The sequence below is a fragment of the Xiphophorus couchianus genome, chromosome 7 (assembly GCF_001444195.1).
Source record: "Xiphophorus couchianus chromosome 7, X_couchianus-1.0, whole genome shotgun sequence".
Lineage (NCBI taxonomy): Eukaryota > Metazoa > Chordata > Actinopteri > Cyprinodontiformes > Poeciliidae > Xiphophorus > Xiphophorus couchianus.
Window position 1 is genome coordinate 8,658,586 of NC_040234.1, and position 21,435 is coordinate 8,680,020.

A 21,435-nucleotide genomic window follows, 5' to 3' on the forward strand; every position below is an offset into this window, starting at 1 on the left:
AACATGACAAACATATTGTTTGTCAATAACCTTTTCATATTATATTTCTCTTTTGCTCAACATTTTAACAGATCTCATTTAATCTATTTCAACACAATTGTTATTGGTTTGCTATTGGTGGAGCCATTATGGTCCGAATATAAACAGTTTGAATATTTTGCAGAAAAATTAAAAATTGATCTTCATATAAATTTAAGAACATCTGAACTTGATTCTTTCCTTTCAGACACAACGTGTCCTGTTGGGTGGCTGAAGTTCAATTGTTCTAACAAATCTCAGGTAATGGCTCCTGGGATGAAGGCAGAGCGGACTGCAAAAGAGAAGGAGGAGATCTGGTGGTAATAAATAATCCTGAGGAGCAGGTGATGAGAGATTTTAGAGGGACACCGCTAAGAAAAATTAAAATTATGCTTATTACGTTGTGTAATACAGTCAACAGGCATGTTGTCTTGTATTTTCTGCATAGTATTATGTAAACTTAAAACCATCAACCACCAGATATTCCACTGACAAAAAGGCAGCCTGCTTTTTTTGTTGTGAAAGTTTCTTCTGAAGCATTTAAATGAGTATTTAGTTATAATATGTGGGGTAATCAGTGGTACAATTTTTAAAATTAGATAATGGAGCAAACAAATTAGGAAACCAATTTAAGATTAAACTGATTTTTAAAAAAACACACATTGCATTGTTTAACAACAAAAAGGAAACCTTTTTATGTCAACATTTTACAGAATTTTCTTTCTGAATTTAAGAAGGACGCCTGGATTAGTTTGAGAGAAACTGAGGGATCTTGGTGGTGAGCTGATGGAACCTCTCTGAGTTTCACGTAAGGATCCGTAAAAAGTTTGATTAGACTAGAAAAATTGCTGTTCCTAGCAAAACAGCCGTGAAAATGCATATCTGCAGAATGATTGCTGCAGAATATGCAAGAAAAAGCAGAACAAAGCCTAAGAACCTGAAAAAGTTGAAAAAGCTGAAAACTAAAACATAGTAAAAGAAATAGCATAAATTAGCAGAAGCAGAAACTAGTATAAAACCTGAAATAGTTGAAAAAGTTAATGATTGAAAAATGTGAGCAGGATCTTAATCAGTGAGAATGCAACAATGCATTATCACTGATTAAACTAGAGTAACTAAGAATATCTAGACACAGGAAATAAGCATAAACCAGATAAACATTTCCTCTTATGTAAAATATCAAGATTGGCAACTAACCTTGAACTGACAAATCTGAGTTTGTGTGTTTATTTATTTTGTTACTTTATTTACTGCCACCTTTTGCTTCAGACACAGTTTGGTGTAATTTCCAAATGGAGTATAATTAGACAGACAAATGAAACAGTGTATATATGTTGAAAGTTTAACAGTAAAACTTCTTCATTAATGAATGGATTTCCTGTCTGATGCTCTGAGACGTTCTCTAAAAATGGAATAATAGGTTGAGTATAAACAGGCAAAGGAAATGGAGAAAGAAAGAAGAAAAGAAAGAAACAAGTGAACAAATGATCGACTGAAACAGAAAAAAATCGAATGAATGAACAAACTTCAATGCTGCTCAGTGGTTCAAAAATCTTTTCTCACCAGTAAAATTTGTAATTCTTTTGGAAATCTAAATGATCACCAGAACTTGAAGAGTACAAAAAAGACACCTCCAGAACCTGAAAGCTTACTATTTAATTGCCTTAAAAAGCTACAAAAGAGAAAATAAAATACAACATACAGATCCAACTTTTCAAGATAATATCATCCATTACAACACTTTCCAACGCCATCATCACCATGGACAGTAACCAGTACAGTAAACGTAGCAGATAGAAGCTTTTGTTCTGTCAAGTAACCAAAAGAGGCTTTTAGTACCTGCTGTTCTGCTGGTTGTAAGTTCACTGAACACACATTAGTTAATGATAATTGATCACATGATCAAATGTTGAGACCTGAAATTATATGAGTCACTCAGACTGTGTGGACAGGAATGTGTTCATATTCACTAAGATGAACTGCTGAGCTCCACTCAGAGATGAGTCTTATGGTGAGAATGATATAGTTTGTTTACTGTCTTTGTCATGAATTGTGGTAGAGAGGTGGTGAGGCAGACGCAGAGGACCCATGTTGGAGTGAATTAAAGATAATTTAATGGTGAAAATGCAATTCCAAAGTCCAGAAATCCAGGCAACACAGAAAAGCAGACACAACAAAGTTCAGAGCTGGTAGCAACTGGGATAATTAAACCTTAACAACAGACTTGACAGCAGACAAGACGAGAACCCAACAAGGAACCAGGAACACAGGTGGGATTAAATACACAGGGAGACAATAAGGAGAAACAAGGGACAGCTGGGGACAATCAAGGGGTGGACAGGACAACAAAGAGACTGAATTAAATGAAAACGACACAAAAACCTAAATTAACACAGAGAAAAACCCAAATCCTCACAGTCTTGTTACAAAACAAGAAGAATTGAATAACATGATTTGTCAATAAACAAACAGTGCAGTTTTTTGTCCTTGTGGTTCCTGAGAAATAATCCAAATGGGTCAACAATAGAATCTCCCCACAGTTATACTTAAAACTAGTCTTGTGGTATTTTCTTTTCTTCTGTTCATGAGTTCACTGATTTTCATCATCATTATTATTATTATTAAACATCAATTGGGTGTTTAGCGCCACCCTTTGGAGTTTCAGTGTTGGTGCACACAGTTGTTGCAGTCACTACAATCAGGCCTTCATGTCGACGTTCACAGAGACCACAGAGGCCAGTCACAGGCAACAATGCAGTCAAGCATAAAGCAGAGCAAGCTAAACTTAGTCTCAACTGTAAAGCAATTCCTAACACACTCCCAATTTAGACTGGATCCTTTTCACAGATCCACTGCATAGAAGAAGAACAATTACGATCATTCCACAACTTTTCAGTGTTGATATGTGCACAGTCCTCTTCCCCCCAATATGGGTCTCCACCACCATTATCAGGCTGTTTTTTTGACCAGTATTTGGTAAGTCTGCAAACAAGAAAATCATTTCACAGCTTATATATAACAATGTTATGAAATAAGAAATCTGACATTTTAAGCTCTTTAGGAGGCCATGTAGAGCCATTTGGTGAAGTCTCTCTTTGAGTCCATTAAATGGACGGTATTGTGTATTTTACAAACTGTGCCATTGACAGCATAATCAATCCCACACACAATGCTGCTTTCAGTTGTTATAAAATGCTGTTTTTTCATATATTCTTTATATTAATTGGTATGTTTCTTGTGGAGGAAATAATTATTTGATCCCCCTCTGATGTTGAAAGTTTGTACTGTGACAAATAATTTAACAGTCTATGATTTTTATGGGAGCTCTATTTTAGCAGTGAGAGATAGGATATAAAAAATAATGTAGAAAACTAAGTAATATTTAAATAAAAAATATAATTACCATTTTATTGAGGGAAATAAGTATTTGATGACTAATGTTGGCTCCCACAGACCACCTGATCTCGGTGAAGTTGTTTCCTGCATTAGAATCATCTGCCCAAATTGTCACTCGTATAAAAGGTCACCTGCCAACAGACTCAGTGACACCCCAACATATCCACCATGGGCAAAACTAAAGAGCTGTCTAAAGATGTCAGGGACAAAATTATTGACCTACTCAAGGCTGGGATGGGCTATAGAGCCAAAAGTAACAAGATGGCTGAGGAGGTGACAACTGTTGGGGCAAATATTCAGAAGTGGAAGAAATACAACATTACTGTCAATCAGCCCAGACCTGGAGCTCCATGCAAGATATCACCTCATGAAGTCTCATTGATCATGAGAAAAATTTAACATCAGCCAAGAACTATATGAGGGAAGCTGATTAATGATCTCAAGACAGCTTGGACCACAGTCTCCAAAAAAACCATTGGTAATACACTGAGAAATCCTGCAGTGCACGCAAGGTTTCTCTGTTCATGAAGCCTCACGTCCAGGCCCACCACAAGTTTGTCAATGAACCTATTAATGACTCTGAGAGAGATTGGGAGAAAGTACTGTGGTCAGATGAGACCAAGATTGAGCTCTTTGGCCACAACTCAACTCCACGTGTTTTGAGGAAGGAAAATACAGAATATGACCCTAAGAACACCATCCCCACTGTTAATCATGGTGGTGGAAGTATTATGTTTGGGCAGTGTTTTTCTTCTAAGGGCACAGGCCAACTTCACCGCATCGACAGGAAGTTAAACATTGCCATGTATCGCAAAGTCCTGGTGACAACCTCCTTGCCTCTGCCAGGTCACTGAAAATGGGTCATTGATGGGTCTTCCAGCGCTGCAATGACCCAAACATACAGCCAAGGAAACAAAGACGTGGCTCCAGAAGAAGCATATCAAAGTCAAGGAATGACCCAGCCAGTTCCTGACCTCAATCCAAATGAAAATCTATGGAGAGAGCTGAGGCTTCGCGTTTCCAAACACACACCTTAAAACCTCCAGAACTTGGAGATGATCTGCAGAGAGGGTCAAAATTACTCCTGAAGATTCTGCACACATTATAAAAGCTACGAGAAATGTCTGACTGCTGTGCTTCCCAACAAGGGTTTTGTCACCAAATATTAACTGATGTTTTACTGGGGGGGTCAAATACTTATTTCCTTCAATAAAATGCAAATTATTAGTTTTTTCTCATTTTATGTACATTTCTCAGTTTTTCTTTTGATATTCTATGTCATTGTTAAAATAAATCTGGCATAAAGTTATGAGATGTTTCATTTATTTTTTTGTATAAAATGTTTAAAGTCAGTGGTGGATCAAATGCTTATTGGATAAGATGAGCTTTTCAGAAGAACAAATGTTTTACTCATTTTACTAATGTGAGAAATAATAACTCTTACATATTGTTTGAGTGAAATTTTATGTCTCAAAGCTGCCACTAATCACTGTAAGTCCTGTCTAATCTTTTACACTTCAGTGAGATTTTGAATGGTAAAACCTGTTTTTTTTCTTAACAATGAATAATAAAGAAAAATTCAAAACTCACAGTTGAGTCAGCGGAGTGTCATCAACCCACTTCCAGGATCCCTCAGTTTCTATATCATTCAAACCAATCCATGTTTCTTTATTGATGATTGCAGAAAGAAAATTCTGTCAATATTATAGAAAACATATTAAGGTTTCAGTACAGCAGTTATCTGTTTTATGTTATGACATGCAATGACAAAAACCAAGGTAAAGAACATTTCTATTAAAGGTTATAGAATTTATCCACCTAAAAAATTAAACATTAAAAATTTTCTAATTGTCTACATAAAAAATGAATCCCTCTTAAACTTTAACTATACTTTAATCTAAAGGATTCCTTTTCTTTTAAGTCAGTTCCACGTTTCTTTATTTTATGGGAAAAATAAAAACATAAGCACACAGCTAAACATTCATCTTCTTCCAGTGTGTTTCAGTGTGTGGGCTAAATAATTTAATCCCAAACACGACACAACGCACAATAAATGAAGTCAGAAATGCTAAGATTTGTATCTACTCAGTTTATCCTAATATGGTATCAATATTTTAGACATACAAGCAAAAAAGAGGAAACCTGATGGACGACAGTTTCATTTAAAATTAAAATGTTCACATTAAAGTATTTAAATTTTTTTGGGTGTATTTTCATTGTATTAAATTTTTTTTAAAAAAATGTAAACTGAACCTATTCAAACATCAATATGCATGAAATAGGCAGCAGCATTGTTGTAATACTATAACACAATGGTGATATCTGTGGATTGTACTAAAATAATAGAGGCAATATGGAAACATCTTGTTACACAATATTTACATTAAACTGTCAAAGAAAGATATGAATCTCATTCGCAAACATAAATAAATAATCTCACACTGAGGGACCACGTCACCTGTTCATCATCGTCATTTATCACCACCAGATCTCCTCCTCTGTTCCTGCAGTCTTCTCTGGCTTTATTCCAGGAGCCAGACGACGTAGAGAGGAAATAACAAGAAGAGCTGAACGTCCTCCATCCTGCAGGACAGGTTTTCTCTAAAAGATAAATTAATATTTAGCTTTTTTTAAACACTGCTTACTAAGTTCGACAGTAACAGGAAGTCAATGTTGCTTAATCAACCATTTGTAAAGTCATGAAGGTTTGAACTATAAACAGATTATTTTGAGGATCCAGGGTCTTTAGTAACAGTTCAAAAAACATAAAATACCCACAGATGGAGGAGGATGCAATAAGTGAAACTCTGCAGGAAGGAACTTAAACCAAAGCTGGTATGAAAAGGATCTTCTGTCTTTTAGAAAATAAGTTTTTCTCATAAACACCTGAAGACTTACTTTTCTTCAACAAACTCTGAAGCCTGATGATCTCGTTAGACATTTCTGTGAGGGTTGCATTCAGACGGTCTCTTTCTTCAATCATTACAGAAAGCTGGTTATTGCTGTCCTGGAGACGATCAGTCAGATTGTCTTTGGTGTCGGTGAGATCTGCTGCCAAGCTGCCTGCATAATGAGTTAAAGTAATTAAAGTATATTATTAGAGAAAAGCAGAAAAACGTAATAAGTTATATTCATTTAACTTTAGCTTAAAAAGTTGGTTTTAATGCTGAGAATAATTAAACCACTCTATTTTTTTATTTTCTGCCTTTAAAAAGAAAGAACAGACTCATGAAAGTTAAATAAACAAAACTCACAGAAAACACCAAGGCTGATGAGTCCAATCAGCAGGAAAACATTCAGAAGCCCCAGAGAGATGATAACACCGACATAGAGCCTCTTCTTAGAGATGCCAGGACCTAATCAAAGGAAATACATTTCAATAACATTAATTTCTGCTGCATAATAATGATAAAATATAGACATGCTTCTCTTTCTCGTGTTGTTCTTACCTTCATTTTTTCTAACATGAATTTGACAGACAGTTTTCACAGGATGAACATTCATATAGATTTCCTCCATTGCTTTGACAGATGCTGAACGTTTTGTAGACTCTCTGATCTGCAGCAAAACCAGAAGTATGAGAAATGCCAATCTGAGTTTGACATGAGGAAGTTGCCAGTTCTGAGTAAGATAAATATTTTTAGAGTTAAAATTAGTCCTGTGAAAGTATGACTAGTGTTAGTGATTAACACCTACCAGCCAGAGAGATACTGAATTGTATTAAAAAGAAGTTGTCCCCCTCACCTTCTTCAAATCAGACAAAATTGGTGTCAAACGTCTGTGCAGGTTTGTGCAGCAAACATTTTCGTTTGTGCCACTATCATTTTAAAGATATAAAGAAATGTTTCTAGAGTTCATCAAAGGTCAACCAGCCCCCCCTCCCATCTTCTTCAAATCAGACAAAATGGGTGTCAATTAACTCGACTCTGTTTGTGCTGGTTTGTGCAGCAAAAATTGTCGTTTGTGCTGCTTTGGCTTTGAAGATATTAATGAAAGGTTAAAGGTCAAAAGGTCCCCCCCTCCACCCCCCAACACTTTTATAAGATCAAACAAAATAGGTGTCAATCACCTTGGCTACGATTGTTGAAATCTAGAAATGTCAGGTCATTCCTCCTGTCATAAAATATATTGAATGAAAGTGTTTAGTCCAGGAGAAAAGCTGAGAAAATGCATGTTTAATAATTTTCTGAAGCAACTCAGCTTTTTATTTGTATCCAGGCCTCAACTTCCACTTAATGTCTGATGTGGGGTGAGAAGTGTCACATGAAACTTCTTTTAATATCTTCATCAAATAAAGTAAGTGAGACTTGTTAGACTCTCCCATTGTTTCTCTCTGTTGATTATAGAGTTTGCCTGTCAGCTGTACTACAACAGTTTGACCAAAATCTGGGTCAGCCTGGTGTGATGGTTTGAAACTAAACCATCATGAAGGTGGAGGGAGAAGTTAAACTGTTCTTTCTTATTCACAGTTGAGCCAAATCCACAAAGTGTGTTGATGATAAGTAGCATATTTATGTTTACGCCACATCAGCTAAACACATTTCCATCATTATTTCTCATGAGTCCCACTCCTGTCGAATTGCTGATGAAGTTCAGGAGTTGTTGATTGCTGAGTTTGGCAACGCATCGTGTGGAGTAGATGAAGTACATTAAAGAGCAAAGGACTGAGCACACGTCCCTGAAGAACCTCCAAACCGAAAGTAACACTTCAATCACACAGCTTCCTTAAAATACATTGACACAGACATAGTTAAGATTGTGTGAAGTACATTTATAACACATAAATGTACTTCACACAATCACGTCATTTCCATGATGGACCATCAGAATTTTATTTATAGAAATTTTAGTTAATCTTTTTGTCGTTGAAAGCAGAGGTTTGCTGCAGCATAAAAGCGTAAAGACACAAACGATATACTGTGATGTCACAGGACGGCAGTGATGGAGTTTGTATGCGAAACATTTTCCACCTTGAGGTTTGGAGAATCGCTCTGCTCAGTAAAATATACCAGACCATCTCAGATTAACCTTCCCTGATGAGAAAATCATAGATTTTTAAACTGAATAACACATTAACAAAGAAACTATAGCTTCATAATTATTTCTGTGTTTCATGTGTTTATGATTGTCAGTCTTTGACATCCATAATGTGAGACTCTGAGTTGTGTTTGTGTTCACCGTTTTTACTTTGAACACCTCTATCAAAAGTAGAGAAACTGTATTTAAAATATGGGAAGTTGTTGTGTTTATGGTAAATGTCAAAAACCATTTCTGTCTTCTAGGGTCCAAAACCAACTACATCCTTTTCTATTGTGGTATATTTTGGCTGTCTATAATTTGGCTGTGTGTATTTTTTTAGTGTGTAATTTCTGTGCCTAGATCCCTAACTTAGACCTGACCATTAAAAGAGCGTCTGCGTCTCTGCTGAGCAGGTGTAGTGTGTGATTTTTAAGAAGGATGATGTGTGTAAGCAGGAACTACAATGACGACCCGTCCAGTAGGGATTCCATTTATTTAGCAAGTCTTTAGGTGAACTGTTCAAACTGTACATGTACTTTTGGTGCGAATGAGGAGTGTTGTGGATCTGCATCCAAAGTTCATTCTGACCTGACCAGAGAAAGTAATGTGTCACTATGTAGACACAACCCACACATCATGGAGGACAATGATTCAACAACAAATGAGTCGTTGGATGTAGTGCATCCAACAACCTGCTCCCAAGACTCGTCTTTGTGTTCCCTGCCTTTGGGAGGCCTTTCAGTCAACAAGCCCTCTAAGGAGGCAGAAAGACACAGCAACATATGAGCAGAGTTGGCAAATCGCCCCAATCCAGACCCCACGTCTTAAGCTGAAGAATGGAAGCTGCAGACGAGGATAGTGAGGTTTCCCCCATAAAACTAGCTAAGCCTGGTGGTAATGAAGCTAGGGCATTCGTCCCGTGTTTTTGAATTAAAAAATGTTTAAAGTTGAGAGGAAATTTGAAAATATCACTAAGTGATATGTGCTATTGGAAGACATTATCAACAATCCCTAAACACCAACAAAAAAGTCTTAAAAACCTTACATTAAATAAAACTAACAATGCTTAGCCTGGTGGAGGCGCAAGTAAAGCCTGGTGGCCCGCCAGGCTTATAATACACTGGGGAAAGTCCTGGTAAAATATTCATTTATCCTAAAGTACTAAATGCAGATATACTGTCAGGAATTTCCTGTCTACCAAAGTCCAACTCTATTTTTGTATGTCATAAAAAAAATATTAGAATTGGTATTTCAACTCCTAAAAATGTTCTTATTCATTTGCCACCCTGGGGGATGACGTTCCTAACAGCATCGGGGATGCTCATCTGAAGCCTATCGCTAACGCTGCGATAACCATTATCCCCAGCCGGGGCCCGAGCGCCAAAGACTTTAAATTCTGTTTGTCAATAAACTCTTCTAATTGTCTTCTTATCTCCGTCTGAGTCTCTCCAGATTGAATTGGTATTTCAACTCCTAAAAATGTTCTTATTCATTTGCCACCCTGGGGGATGACGTTCCTAACAGCATCGGGGATGCTCATCTGAAGCCTATCGCTAACGCTGCGATAACCGTTATCCCCAGCCGGGGCCCGAGCGCCAAAGACTTTAAATTCTGTTTGTCAATAAACTCTTCTAATTGTCTTCTTATCTCCGTCTGAGTCTCTCCAGATTGAATTGGTATTTCAACTCCTAAAAATGTTCTTATTCATTTGCCGCTTAAATCATGTTTGGGTTTTTTTCTAGACTTTTAAAGAGTATGAAGTCATAAGCAAGAATTTTGTACTTCATTTACTGAGTTAATCTAGATACAGGGCATGTTAAGACAAACTACAGTCTGGGTTAGACAGAATAACAGCACATTATCTACACAAAAACATGTTTATGTTTCACTTCCTTAACAGCAATACTGTTAAGGAAATCAAATCTTTGAAATCAGTGAGGTAATCCTTGAATATTAATAAATTAGTTAATATTACAACTACTAAACCACCAACTGACTCAATCTGAATACATTTTTCTGCATAAAGTCATAATTTTCTTTAGGTTTATTTACATCTCCAGTAGCATCAAGCCATGCATCAGTTTTCATGTCACTTCCTCGGTGCAGTCACTACAGTCTCCAGCAGATGGCAGTCTCTGATCTGTCAAACTGTGAAATAATTTGAATACTTCCTCTGCGGTGTTGCTTTACCTTGCAAACTACACTCACTTAATTTCACATAAACTGTCTAGCTGACGCATTCAATCACACACAGACACCAGTTAATACTGCAGGTGGGTTACTGTGTACGAATCGCCTCTTTATTTTTGATTGGAAATCGTAATAAACAGTGACCAGGCAGAAAGCAGAAAATAGAGTTTATTGTAATATTTAAATTAATTGTAACTAGAAGCAGGACTATTAAAGCACTTTATAAAAGCTTTGTTTTTAGCGATGGAATACTTAAAACTCAAGAATAAAATATAAAACATTATATTTAGAGAACGTTTTTTTCAAACACCCAATTTCAGCACTTTTTCCACAGATCCAGTGTGTAGCACCATCACATGAAAAATCATTCCAAGTCGCTTTATCGTTGTTATTGACATGTGCACAGTCCTCTTCGCCCCATCTTCCGCTTGTCCCACCATTATCAGGCTGAGAGTGATGCCAGTTCCTGTTAAATTTGTGACAGAATTAGATCACGTTTCATACGGCGCAACAACAGACACAAACATACAGATGAGATTGTGTTTTAAAGCACAGAAATAAAACCACATGTCAAACCACATGTCTCTGTTTGTGCCTCTCAGCACTGAATCAAATGACTAATCACTTACTTGAACTCCGGGGAGGTTCCATCAACCCATTTCCAGGAACCCTCAGTTTCTTTATCATTTAAACCAATCCAAGCTTCCTTCTTGATGAGTGCAGCAAGGAATGTCTGTCAAATAAGGCACAAAACTATGTAATCTGTATGAAACTTTTATAAATTGTATGCTAAATACTGCCTATAAATAAGTCTATGTAAAACATATGAGCTAACCTTATTTGTTTCTGTTTTTTTTTCACATTTTCCCCCCTTTTTATTTATCTATTTACTTATTTTTACTAATTTTAAAGACCAGACTAAACTGACTGACTTTAATACACTAAAATAGCCTTAGTTTCTGGTCTTTGTCTTACACACTATGTATTGTTAAGTAAAAGGGAAATGATACTTGGTTGTCAAAGATAAAAAAAAAACAACAATAACTAAACAGTTTAGCCCCATTTACTCTCATAACCCTCAACCTTTTTGTAATTCAATCTCAGTAGTTTTAGGACATTTAGTAAACAAACAATGAACACAGCAGACTGGTCAGCAATACACTTGTGTAGTTTTCTGTCTATAATTGTCTAAATCTGATAGACGTACCTCAAAAGACCTGCAGCTGTAATAGGAGCAAACGATTGGCTCTACAAAGTATCAACTCAGAATACAAACGTAGCTATGCTGCTCTTTTAAGATTTTAGTTGCAAAGAAATGAGGAAACCATGCATCACTTCACTAACACTTCACAGTCATGTGCTGCTTCTTGTAAGTGTCAATGACACTAACGCCCCAAACTCTGACATTTATGCTTTAACAGGACAAAAGTGTTGAACATTTCAAGAGGTGTGAATGCTTGCCTGCAGGGCATGTTCAAATTAAGCCTCATGAAGTGATGAAGTATGTAAACTTGATTTCTATAAATTTTTCTGATTTTCCAACATTTTTATGGTCAAAATAGCTTAATTTACCCATGGCTTGTTCAAATACAAGAAAGAAGTGCAAAGTGAGGCTGGTCTGTGCCTCACCTCTGCTAGTGTTGTGCCACACAGTAAACGTTGCAAGCGGTTCATGCCTATTGCTGTCTCTTTATTTTGCAAAAAAACCCCAACATGTCTGACCGTACATGTACTCCACATATTGACGTTTCACTGTCTGACATATTTAATGTGTCTGCTTGGCCATAAATGTGCAGTGAAAATGTTCAGAATGAAGCAGAAGGTCCCCTGCTGCACGGAGTATTTTGGCTCTCCTTCAGAGGAGTTTTTCAATAACTGAATTAAAGGTCAATTTGAAATATTTAAATACTATGGTACTGAGATTAATGGTCGTTGTTCAATAGAAAATGTGAAGGCTATTTTGGTCATAAACTTTGAAAAAGAGATTTTAAAATGACCAGTGACCGATGTCCACTTTAACCTGTGACTTTACAGGCTTTGACCAATTTTTATTACAATTTGAAGATGACAAATTCAGAATGAATCTTTTAATTTATTTCTACTGAAATCGTCAAATGTAGTAGTTTTCTCATTCTCTGTAAACAAATGTTAAATTTTAGATCTATGGTCTGTGTTATAAATCAAAGATTTATGGGTCAGGAGACTGACTGAGTCTCAATGCCAGGAGCCAAAATAGGAGTCTCCGGTCGCCGATCATGCCTTCCACAGAAGAAGGTCCAGGCCTTACATCTGTGAACCGCAAACCATGTCCACTCATAATCAGTAAAAAGACCTCTACAAAACAAAATCCATGTTTCCTGCAGATAAAACAGAAAGTCATTACAGCCAGGCAGACGCCGACCTGACAAAGTGAAGCCATTCTGACTGAAAACCCAGTACAGGTGCCTCACAGCTGCACCAATCACATGCAGACAGTGAATTGATAAGATGATCAACTGTCCAGCACACAGCTGCTTTCAAAGAGAGGTTCAGCTCTATCCCTCAATCACTGATGCAAATTAAGACTTCTGCAACAAAGGTCACCTTGACAAAAGGCCATGTCTTCCTGTGTGTGTGCAGATCTTCGTTCTTCAAGCTGGGTCGTAACTCAATTTTCTTCTTTTTAAAAAAAAAAAAAAAAATTTTCTTGCAGAGAGAAGAGGGAAAATACATAAAGCAAAGGTACAGAGGACAGGATTTGACGAACGGGCTGCTCACTCTAACCATTGTACCAAGCCTACTGAGACTGCTGTGTGCTTGATCAACATAGATATTCCAAAGGTTCATCTGGCGGCCAAGAGATTCTCAAAGGCTCCTTTGATCGTTCATGGGTACCAAGACCACTCTCCAGGACTTTTCTTTGTGTTCCAGTCTCCAGACCCAGTCTCTGGAGCTCCTCAGTTGATCTCCTGACAAGTTTTTCTGTGGATTTTCTATGCCTTGGAGTTGACAACTTGATAAGTTTCTCCACAAGTTCTTCTGTTGGGTCTTTAGAGTTCCTCTGTTGGGAATATCTCAGGTTTCTTCACCACCACTGTTAGCCTACAGGATTTCACTTCCACCCTATAAACGTCCAGTGCTCCCGGGATGTTGGTCATCTTCTATGACTTCTTCTTCTAAAGCCCCTGAATGTCCAGAAGGTTATTTTGAGATCTCTTTGTTCCAGACATGAATTGGTGGTTTTGGTGGTGAGGATGACGCAGTAGACCCATGATGTGGAGAAAATGGTGGTTTAATGATGAATCTCACTAAATACAGAAGTCCAGGCAGCATAGGTGAGTAGAGAAGCCAGAAACTCAGAAACTGGTAGCACTGGCCACTAACAAGGCACAGACACGACAAAAGCCAATGACAAGTACCCCACGTGGAAACACAGACACAGGTGGGATTAAATACAAAAGGGCTAATCAGGGAACATGAGACACAGGTGGGAACAATCAGGGGCACAAGAACTAAATTAACTAGAAAACAACACAAACCTAAATCCTCACAGTTCCCTTGGACGACCACCAGGCCACCCATTTGAACTCTTTTTTTTTTTGTTGTTGTTGTGTCTTTGGGTTTGTATTCAACACTCTTGTGTTAATTAGTCTCTGTCCCTCAGTTTACCCAATCTGCATTCTGCAACAGTTGTTCCTCTTTTGTTTCTGATTAGCTCCTCTGATTATTCTGTCAGTTCCACCTCTACCTCTTTATAAAAGTTTATCTGTTGTCATTATTCTTCACTGGACTCTTCTGCTTTCTGCCTGCCTCCTTCGACTTGACCTGCTTTAATTGTTGTAAGTAATTCATTATTTTATTAAAGTATTAAATTTTGCCACAGTCAATCTCTACACTTGGGTACTCTGCAAACTGAAATCTAACAATAACAGCTGTGTGACAGTCAGACAGTGTAATCCAGAGAGAAATTTAAGCTACGATGTCAGAAATAAGTCCTAAGTGTCTCTTCCATAGGACTCGTATGTCATTTACTGGAAGGAGCAGCCTGGATAAAAAACATTTCTTAATTGGTTCAAGAACTGTCAAGTTAGCATTTTCTTTGAAGTTATGTGGTATAAACTGTTTTATATCAATATATTTTATTATAAGAGGAATGGCCTTAAAATTCTAGATGTGAATGTTAGAAGTTATTTTTAAAAAATGCTAAATTGACAAGCTTGTTTTGCAATGTTGCTAGAAAATTATTTCACAGAAAATGTAGTGTACATGGTGTTGGGAAGCAAATGATGTTTTCATGATGTGTTAATTAAATATACATTTATTCTATAGTTTGAGATCTAATTTAAAGGCACCGCTTGGTGCTTTCTGTGTAATTTAAGCATTAAACATCTAAATTATCCACAAGTAAACCAATAAGATTGTAAGAAGATTCAGGTATTGCTCTCAAAAACAATATTTGGTTTAAACTGTTCAGCATTCTTAAAACTTGCAACTTCCTCATGAAAAGACAATTCTCACAGTTTTCATGTAGTTCTGTTTTTGCTGCAGATAAGACAGACAAACCAATGGAGGAAATCTATGCTAATGGTTCTTTCAGCAACATTTCAGTTGTAAAGGACAGAGGTAAGGATGATCTAGGAAGGAAAAGCACAAATTTATTTTCTCAATATTACCCAGGAGAAATTAATGGTATTGAAATAAATTGTCTAAAGGTTCTAGCAGCTCTAAGAAGAGGATCTATGTGGGTATTATTATCTTTCTGGGGATCCTGAATGTTGGCCTCATTATTGGACTCATCAGCCTTGGTTTCCACAGTGAGTTTTGTTGTCATACATTTATCTCTCATCGCCCTGCTTTGTTTTATTTCTTAAGGCATGAAACATGGCTTGAAATAAAGAGAAGAAATAATTTCATAAATGAATACTATCACAACAACACAATGGCTTGCAAAATAATTCATGCCCCTTGAATTTTTCCGCAGTTTATTATATTATATACATAAACAAGCAGAGTGATGTGCAGTGATAGTTCTCCATCACACATTGTTTTGCATTTTGGCTAAAAAGTTAAATTTTGGCCTCATCTGACCAAAACATCATCTTCCAACTGCAAACTGGACTTCTTATGGTTTTCTTTTGGTTACTCTTTCATATGAACCACATTTGTGCTGTGGTTGTCTTGTGGACTAGTGGTTGTCCTGTGGACAGATTCTCCAACTTGAGCTGTGGATCAGGCGGGACACTGATCAGAGATGAGCCTGTTTGCTCTCCTGCTCTGCTTGTTCGGCCTGTAAGTTTAGGTGGACGGCCTTGTCTTGGTAGGTTTACAGTTCTGCCATACTTTCTCCATTTCCAGATGATGGATTGAACAGTGCTCTGTTCAAAACTTGAGAAATATTTTATAGTGTAAATCAGCTTTAAACTTCTCCACAACTTTCTCCCTGACCTGTCCTGTGTGTTGCTTGGACTTCATGATGCCGTTTGCTCCCCAATATTCTCTTAACATCTGAGGCGTCACAGAGCAGCTGGATTTATACTGAGATCAGATCAGATTACACACATGGACTCTAGTCAGTCATTAGGAGTCATCAGGCAACTTCTGAAGGCAATCAGTTGCACTCAGAATAAAAAATGGGGTTGAATACTTTTGTGGTTGTAATGTGACAAAATATAGAAAAGTTCAAAGGGTATTAATACTTTACAAGTGTTTAGGAAAATTCTTTTTAGTTTTGATGAAGGGAGATACACTGACTCGGAGAAATGCACATTTGTCTTTAGATATTTTATTTAGAAAATTAGAGTAAGTCTCAGAGATCAATGTGTGTGTGAGAGAGAGATACAAAAAGAAGTGAAACTTAGCACATACAATTCTCCTTTTATATATTTTCGGTCACTTACACAGTGCCTACCATCCAGCTCTCTATAGGGACTTTCTCCCATCTCTGGTTAATTAGTACCTCTGTCCCTCAATCAAACCCGGTTCAAAGGAGTTTCGGTGGAAAGTAGAAAAAAACATCTCTGAAACCTTCATTATTAGTTAATTCTTCCCATTAAATAAGCCAAAGTTTTATTTTCCAAGTCACTGAATTTCCTTGGAATTAAATAAAAGTTTTAGCAGATTCTCTGTTAGATTAATTTTGTTTCTGTGACAAAACCCTCTGAAAATGATTGCCCTACTTATAAATCAGAAAAAAAATGATCAATGTCATCAAAATTCAGAGTTGTATAAGTCTTAGTCTGTTGACCATTTTTTAAACAAGTAAACATATTTTATCAGGCTTAAACAAACATGTTTTGCATTTCTGATATATTTTACCTTACATTATTTCAGCTCATGCATTATCCAGCTTGGCAGCAGGTCTCTCTGATACGAAAGACAATCTGACTGATCGTCTCCAGTCCAGCAATGACCAGTTTTCTGCCATGACTAAAGAAAGAGACCAATTGAATCGCATCAAAGTCAATCTGACTGATAGTCTCCAGTCCAGCAATGTCCAACTTTCTGCACTGACTAAGGAAAAAAACAGTCTGAATGCAAAACTCACAGAATTGTCTAATGAAGTGACCAGGCTTCAGAGTTTGTCAAGTAAGTCCTTAAGTGTTTGTGTGAACAGCTTATTTATCCTTATAATGTAGACATTGGTTTAAGTTGGTTTTAAATTATCTACTTGTTCATATTTTAGTGACTAGTGAAATGAGTGATGAAGCAAAATTGCATTGTAAAATCTAAATGATTTTGAAAACATTGTTTTCTTCTAACAGTAACAAAAATAATTAGTAAAGTTTTTTTTTGTTTTTTTTTTTTAAATGAAGCTAATTATTTTTTTGGCTGTTTTAGACAAAATCTGTCCTGCAGGATGGAGGATGTTCAGTTGTTCTTGTTATTTCCTCTCTACAACATCTGGTTCCTGGAATAAAGCCAGAGAAGACTGCAGGAACAGAGGAGGAGATCTGGTGGTGATAAGCGACGATGATGAACAGGTGACGTGGTCTTTCAGTGTGAGATTCATTTATGTTTGCGAATGAGATTCATATTTTCCTATGTGCTTTAATATAAAGATCCATCCATCCATCCATTTTCTAACACCCTTGTCACTAGTGAGGTCAGGAGGTGCTGGTGCCTCTCCAGCTAACATTCCGGGCGAGAGGCAGGGTCACCCTGGACAGGAAGCCAGTCTGTCACAGGGCAACACAGAGACAGACAGGACACACAACCATGCACACACACACACACTCACACCTAGGGAGAATTTAGAGAGAACAATTACCCTAACAGTCATGTTTTTGGACTGTGGGAGGAAGCCGGAGTACCCATAGAGAACCCACGCATGCACAGGGAGAACATGCAAACGCCAATATTAAGATTGTGCTATAAAATGTTTCCATACTGTTTCTAGAATTTGAATACAATCTACAGACATTTCCAACTTAATTGCATATTTTATATGTGTTCCACATGAAGCAGTACATCTGTCTACAATGCATATTGTAGACAGATGTACTGAATTAGTTCACTTTTTTCTGTTTTGATTACTTGCCAAAACAATAATATCAAAGATAAAGTGAGTAGATACAAACTTTTTTAATTTATGAAGAGACAAAGCTGTGTAAACACATCTTGCCCTGTGTGAGAAAACAGTGAGTCTTTAAAACTAAAAACTGGTTGTGCAATTTTCTGCAAATTAAATCAGCCACAATGTGTCATGCTGAGGTTGGGTTTTCTTAGCCAACACTTAGAAACACACTGATGGTAGATAAAAGTTTAACTTTTTTTTGTTGTTAAACACAGAAGTGTGGAAATTGCTTGTGAACTGATGTTTAAGATGCCAGTGTAGTTGAAGTGGTTACTTTTATTTTAAAATAGGATTTTGACTTTTTTTTTTAAAGATATTGATTAAAATTAGATTTTGTTTTATTTGTCAGGTGAATTATTACTTTGTTTTTCTTTTTATCAATAGAAAAGGTTTCTCTTTTTTTGGCTTTTTATTGTAATATGTTGTAAGATAAAACACATTACTGCTGTACTGAAACTTTCCTTCCTGGAGGAGAATCTCAGCTGAGATGATGTGACCCGTCACCTAGTCGTTCTCTTTTTCCTCTGCCATTAACTTTTTACCTTCATGAACAGTGAAAATAATCTTACATCAGTTCTTCTGTGTCTTTTTTTTTGTCTATCTGCTCCGTCTTCTCAAACCTCCAGTCAGTCGTGGCAGATGCAGGCACTTGTACTGAGCCAGGTTCTGGTTCTGCTGGAAATTTCTTCCTGTTAAAGGGGAGTTTTTCCTCTCTACTGCTGCTACAATACTGTACAGATTTTCCCAGGTTAGCTTTGTCTGAGGTTAGTTTTCTGTTTTCGTTTGGTTTGCTATGTACAAGAATTAATAACTACCAAAGCTAATTATAGACAATAATAGTCATCTAGACCAAAATCACCAATTGGTGAATAGGGTTAGGGTAAACTTAAGTCTGAGATGAGATGAAAGAAAAAATACCAATAGAACAAACAACAAGGGTTACTTTGAAGTTGCAATGCCTTCATTTTCAGAGAGATTGGATCTAGGCATGCAGTCTTTATACCAGTGTGTTTGTTAACTCTATACACTTAATTCCTTCATGGCTGGGCCCCAACATGGCTGATCTAAAATATTTAAACATAAAATCCATAAAGGAGCAATTAACAAGATAATGCCTTGATGTTTCAAATGCTTCATTTTTCCACATATAACACACTTATATGTGGAATTACACTAAAGACTCCATCATACAGCTTGATATATTGTGTCTGGAGTGTAAGCATTTAGAAGTATTAATCTCAAATAGAAAGCTACCAAATACTGCAATTGCATGAAAATTGTTTCTTTTGGAGGGGGAAGGAGAGGAAGGATCTTAAGACAGCTATAGTTTTCAAAGTGATCAATATTTCTGGATTAAAATCATAATATGCACACACTGTGTTGTGATTTAAGTCTAAAAGCAATATTCTTTTATGTTCTTTGACAGAAATTTGTTGTTGCCCTTACTGAGACGTCAGCATGGATTGGTTTGAGAAAAGAAACAGAGGGATCCTGGAAGTGGGTTGATGGCACTGCTCTGAGTTCTGAGTAAGTTTTTCCTCTTTTTATATTATTCCTGACTATGAACCAGAATGGGATCGCTTTACTGTAGTTTGTACCAAGGCGCCCCAGCAATTAAACAAAAATAACCAAACAAGTCGATCTAAATCGAATTCTAAACAACCCAAAATAAAAACACTGAAGGAGCAATGAACCTCCCAAATACAATTAATCTAAATTGATTAGAGCCAATCAAAAGCAGAGTCAAACTGTGAGGCAGTTCAAAAGTCCATAAGGGCTTTAAATGTTACCACAATATTACAACTTTGTTCTGGTAATAATACGACTTTATTCTCAAGTAGCTACGACTTTCTGATAATATTACGTCTTTATTAATACGACTATTTTCTTGTAATATTATGACTTTATTCTAGTAATACTATGTCTCTTCTCATAATATTTGGCTTTATTTTCATCATTTTATTTCTCTTTTTTTCTTATCCTGGCCCTAAAACTCTACTGTAAGGGTTAAACGCAGAAATAAAATATGATATTGACAAATGCAGCATTATCTATAGAGATCTAATATTTAGATTTTGGCAGCAATAGCTCAGCTGATGCTCATTCCAGGAAGGTGTCACAGCTAAACAGAAGCACCAGGCCAAATAAATTTCTTTGTAAAGAAAAAAGCCTGAAATAATCAAGAAAATGGAAAATTGTGATAATAAACACACTTTTTAGAAACACTCTGCAGTTATTTTGAACAACAACTTTGTTTCTCTTTCAAAAGTAAAGAAATTGAATCCTTAAAATATGGGAAGTTGTTGTGCTAATGCAAACCATGTAAATTATTTATTTATCTTCTATACTCCAAAGCCAACGGCAATGTAGAACATCATAACTTATAAGCTGACATTTTGTTTCTGTTTGTCGTGAAAGATAATCTGTGAAATAACTCTCTTGTTTACAGACTTAAAAAATTCTGGGGAGAGGAACAGCCTGATAATTCTGGTGGAAAGGAGGATTGTGTACAGATCTGGGGAAACAGCAAGACATGGAATGATGATAAATGTGATGCTAAAATAAAATGGATCTGTGAAAAGGCTCCAATGTAATGATCGGTAAATATTAGTTATTGCTTTCCAATTGAGGCTAAGTTTAAGCTTTATGCTTTGTACTCCACTGCAGATACCTGAAAATGTTTTAGTACTGTGTATTATAGATACATATGGGGGAATTTCAGACTGAAAATGTGTGCTCTTGAATTATGGCAAAAATAAAATAAAAAATTACCCCATAGACACAATGTCTTTAAAAAGAAAAAAAGATGATCTATTTGCAGATTAGATTTAACTGTAATTTCTTTCACAATAAAACCTTCTTAAATATGGATCTACAGCGTTTCTGTCAATATACTGCCTGCTTCATCACAAAACCTATTGAAATAAATCCTGTCATCTGTAACATCTAGCAGAGTGTGGACGATATGAAAGTACAGCTAACATTTAAATGGTGGTGATAGAAAAGCAAATAAAGAAAATCAACTGATCATGAGAAGAAAAATAACAAGACAATTGTTTATAAGAAATACAGTGTGGAGAGATTATATTGTGTGTGAATTGTGAGACAGTTATTTTTTGTTTTTGGGCATGTGCACCGACTGATGGCACCCTTTGAATTTTGTTGTCCTTGTGACAATGACAATAAAGATTTATCTTATCTTATCTTATCTTGTTGACCCCTTTGGATTATTTCTCAGGAACCATGAGGTGAGAAATTAT

General features: G+C 36.4%; 2 protein-coding genes and 1 long non-coding RNA gene across 3 annotated transcripts; 1 reads left to right on the forward strand and 2 right to left on the reverse strand.

Annotated features, from left to right (window-relative positions):
* Nucleotides 1-4,973: 4,973 nt before the first annotated feature.
* Nucleotides 4,974-6,731, reverse strand: LOC114148653 (CD209 antigen-like protein A). Its single transcript, XM_028024064.1, has 4 exons — nt 6,669-6,731; nt 6,313-6,477; nt 5,873-6,015; nt 4,974-5,108 (listed from the first exon to the last, which is right to left on the reverse strand). The coding sequence occupies exons 2-4, from the start codon at nt 6,395-6,397 to the stop codon at nt 5,001-5,003; spliced, it is 336 nt and encodes a 111-aa protein (XP_027879865.1). The 5' UTR covers nt 6,398-6,477; nt 6,669-6,731; the 3' UTR covers nt 4,974-5,000.
* A 4,044-nt stretch (nt 6,732-10,775) lies between these two features.
* On the reverse strand, nt 10,776-11,418 carry LOC114148932 (uncharacterized). Its single transcript, XR_003596387.1, has 2 exons — nt 11,253-11,418; nt 10,776-11,089 (listed from the first exon to the last, which is right to left on the reverse strand). It is a non-coding gene; the product is annotated as an uncharacterized LOC114148932 (long non-coding RNA).
* A 5,514-nt stretch (nt 11,419-16,932) lies between these two features.
* LOC114148966 (CD209 antigen-like protein E) lies at nt 16,933-20,929 on the forward strand. The gene is made up of 4 exons (XM_028024494.1): nt 16,933-17,187; nt 17,440-17,582; nt 19,602-19,702; nt 20,625-20,929. Exons 1-4 carry the CDS (start codon nt 17,025-17,027, stop codon nt 20,767-20,769), a joined length of 552 nt encoding a protein of 183 aa, XP_027880295.1. The 5' UTR covers nt 16,933-17,024; the 3' UTR covers nt 20,770-20,929.
* The last annotated feature ends 506 nt before the right edge of the window (nt 20,930-21,435 follow it).

What these genes read in the sequence shown, in the direction of transcription:
- LOC114148653 (XM_028024064.1), bottom strand. Translation starts at nt 6,397, where the DNA reads ATGATTGAAGAAAGAGACCGTCTGAATGCAACCCTCACAGAAATGTCT. An exon ending in TCAGAGTTTGTTGAAGAAAA is followed by an intron (nt 6,016 to 6,312) that starts GTAAGTCTTCAG and finishes TTTATCTTTTAG; the next exon opens with AGAAAACCTGTCCTGCAGGA. An exon ending in TAAATGACGATGATGAACAG is followed by an intron (nt 5,109 to 5,872) that starts GTGACGTGGTCC and finishes TAATATTGACAG; the next exon opens with AATTTTCTTTCTGCAATCAT.
- LOC114148966 (XM_028024494.1), top strand. Translation starts at nt 17,025, where the DNA reads ATGACTAAAGAAAGAGACCAATTGAATCGCATCAAAGTCAATCTGACT. An exon ending in CAGGCTTCAGAGTTTGTCAA is followed by an intron (nt 17,188 to 17,439) that starts GTAAGTCCTTAA and finishes TGGCTGTTTTAG; the next exon opens with ACAAAATCTGTCCTGCAGGA. An exon ending in TAAGCGACGATGATGAACAG is followed by an intron (nt 17,583 to 19,601) that starts GTGACGTGGTCT and finishes GTTCTTTGACAG; the next exon opens with AAATTTGTTGTTGCCCTTAC.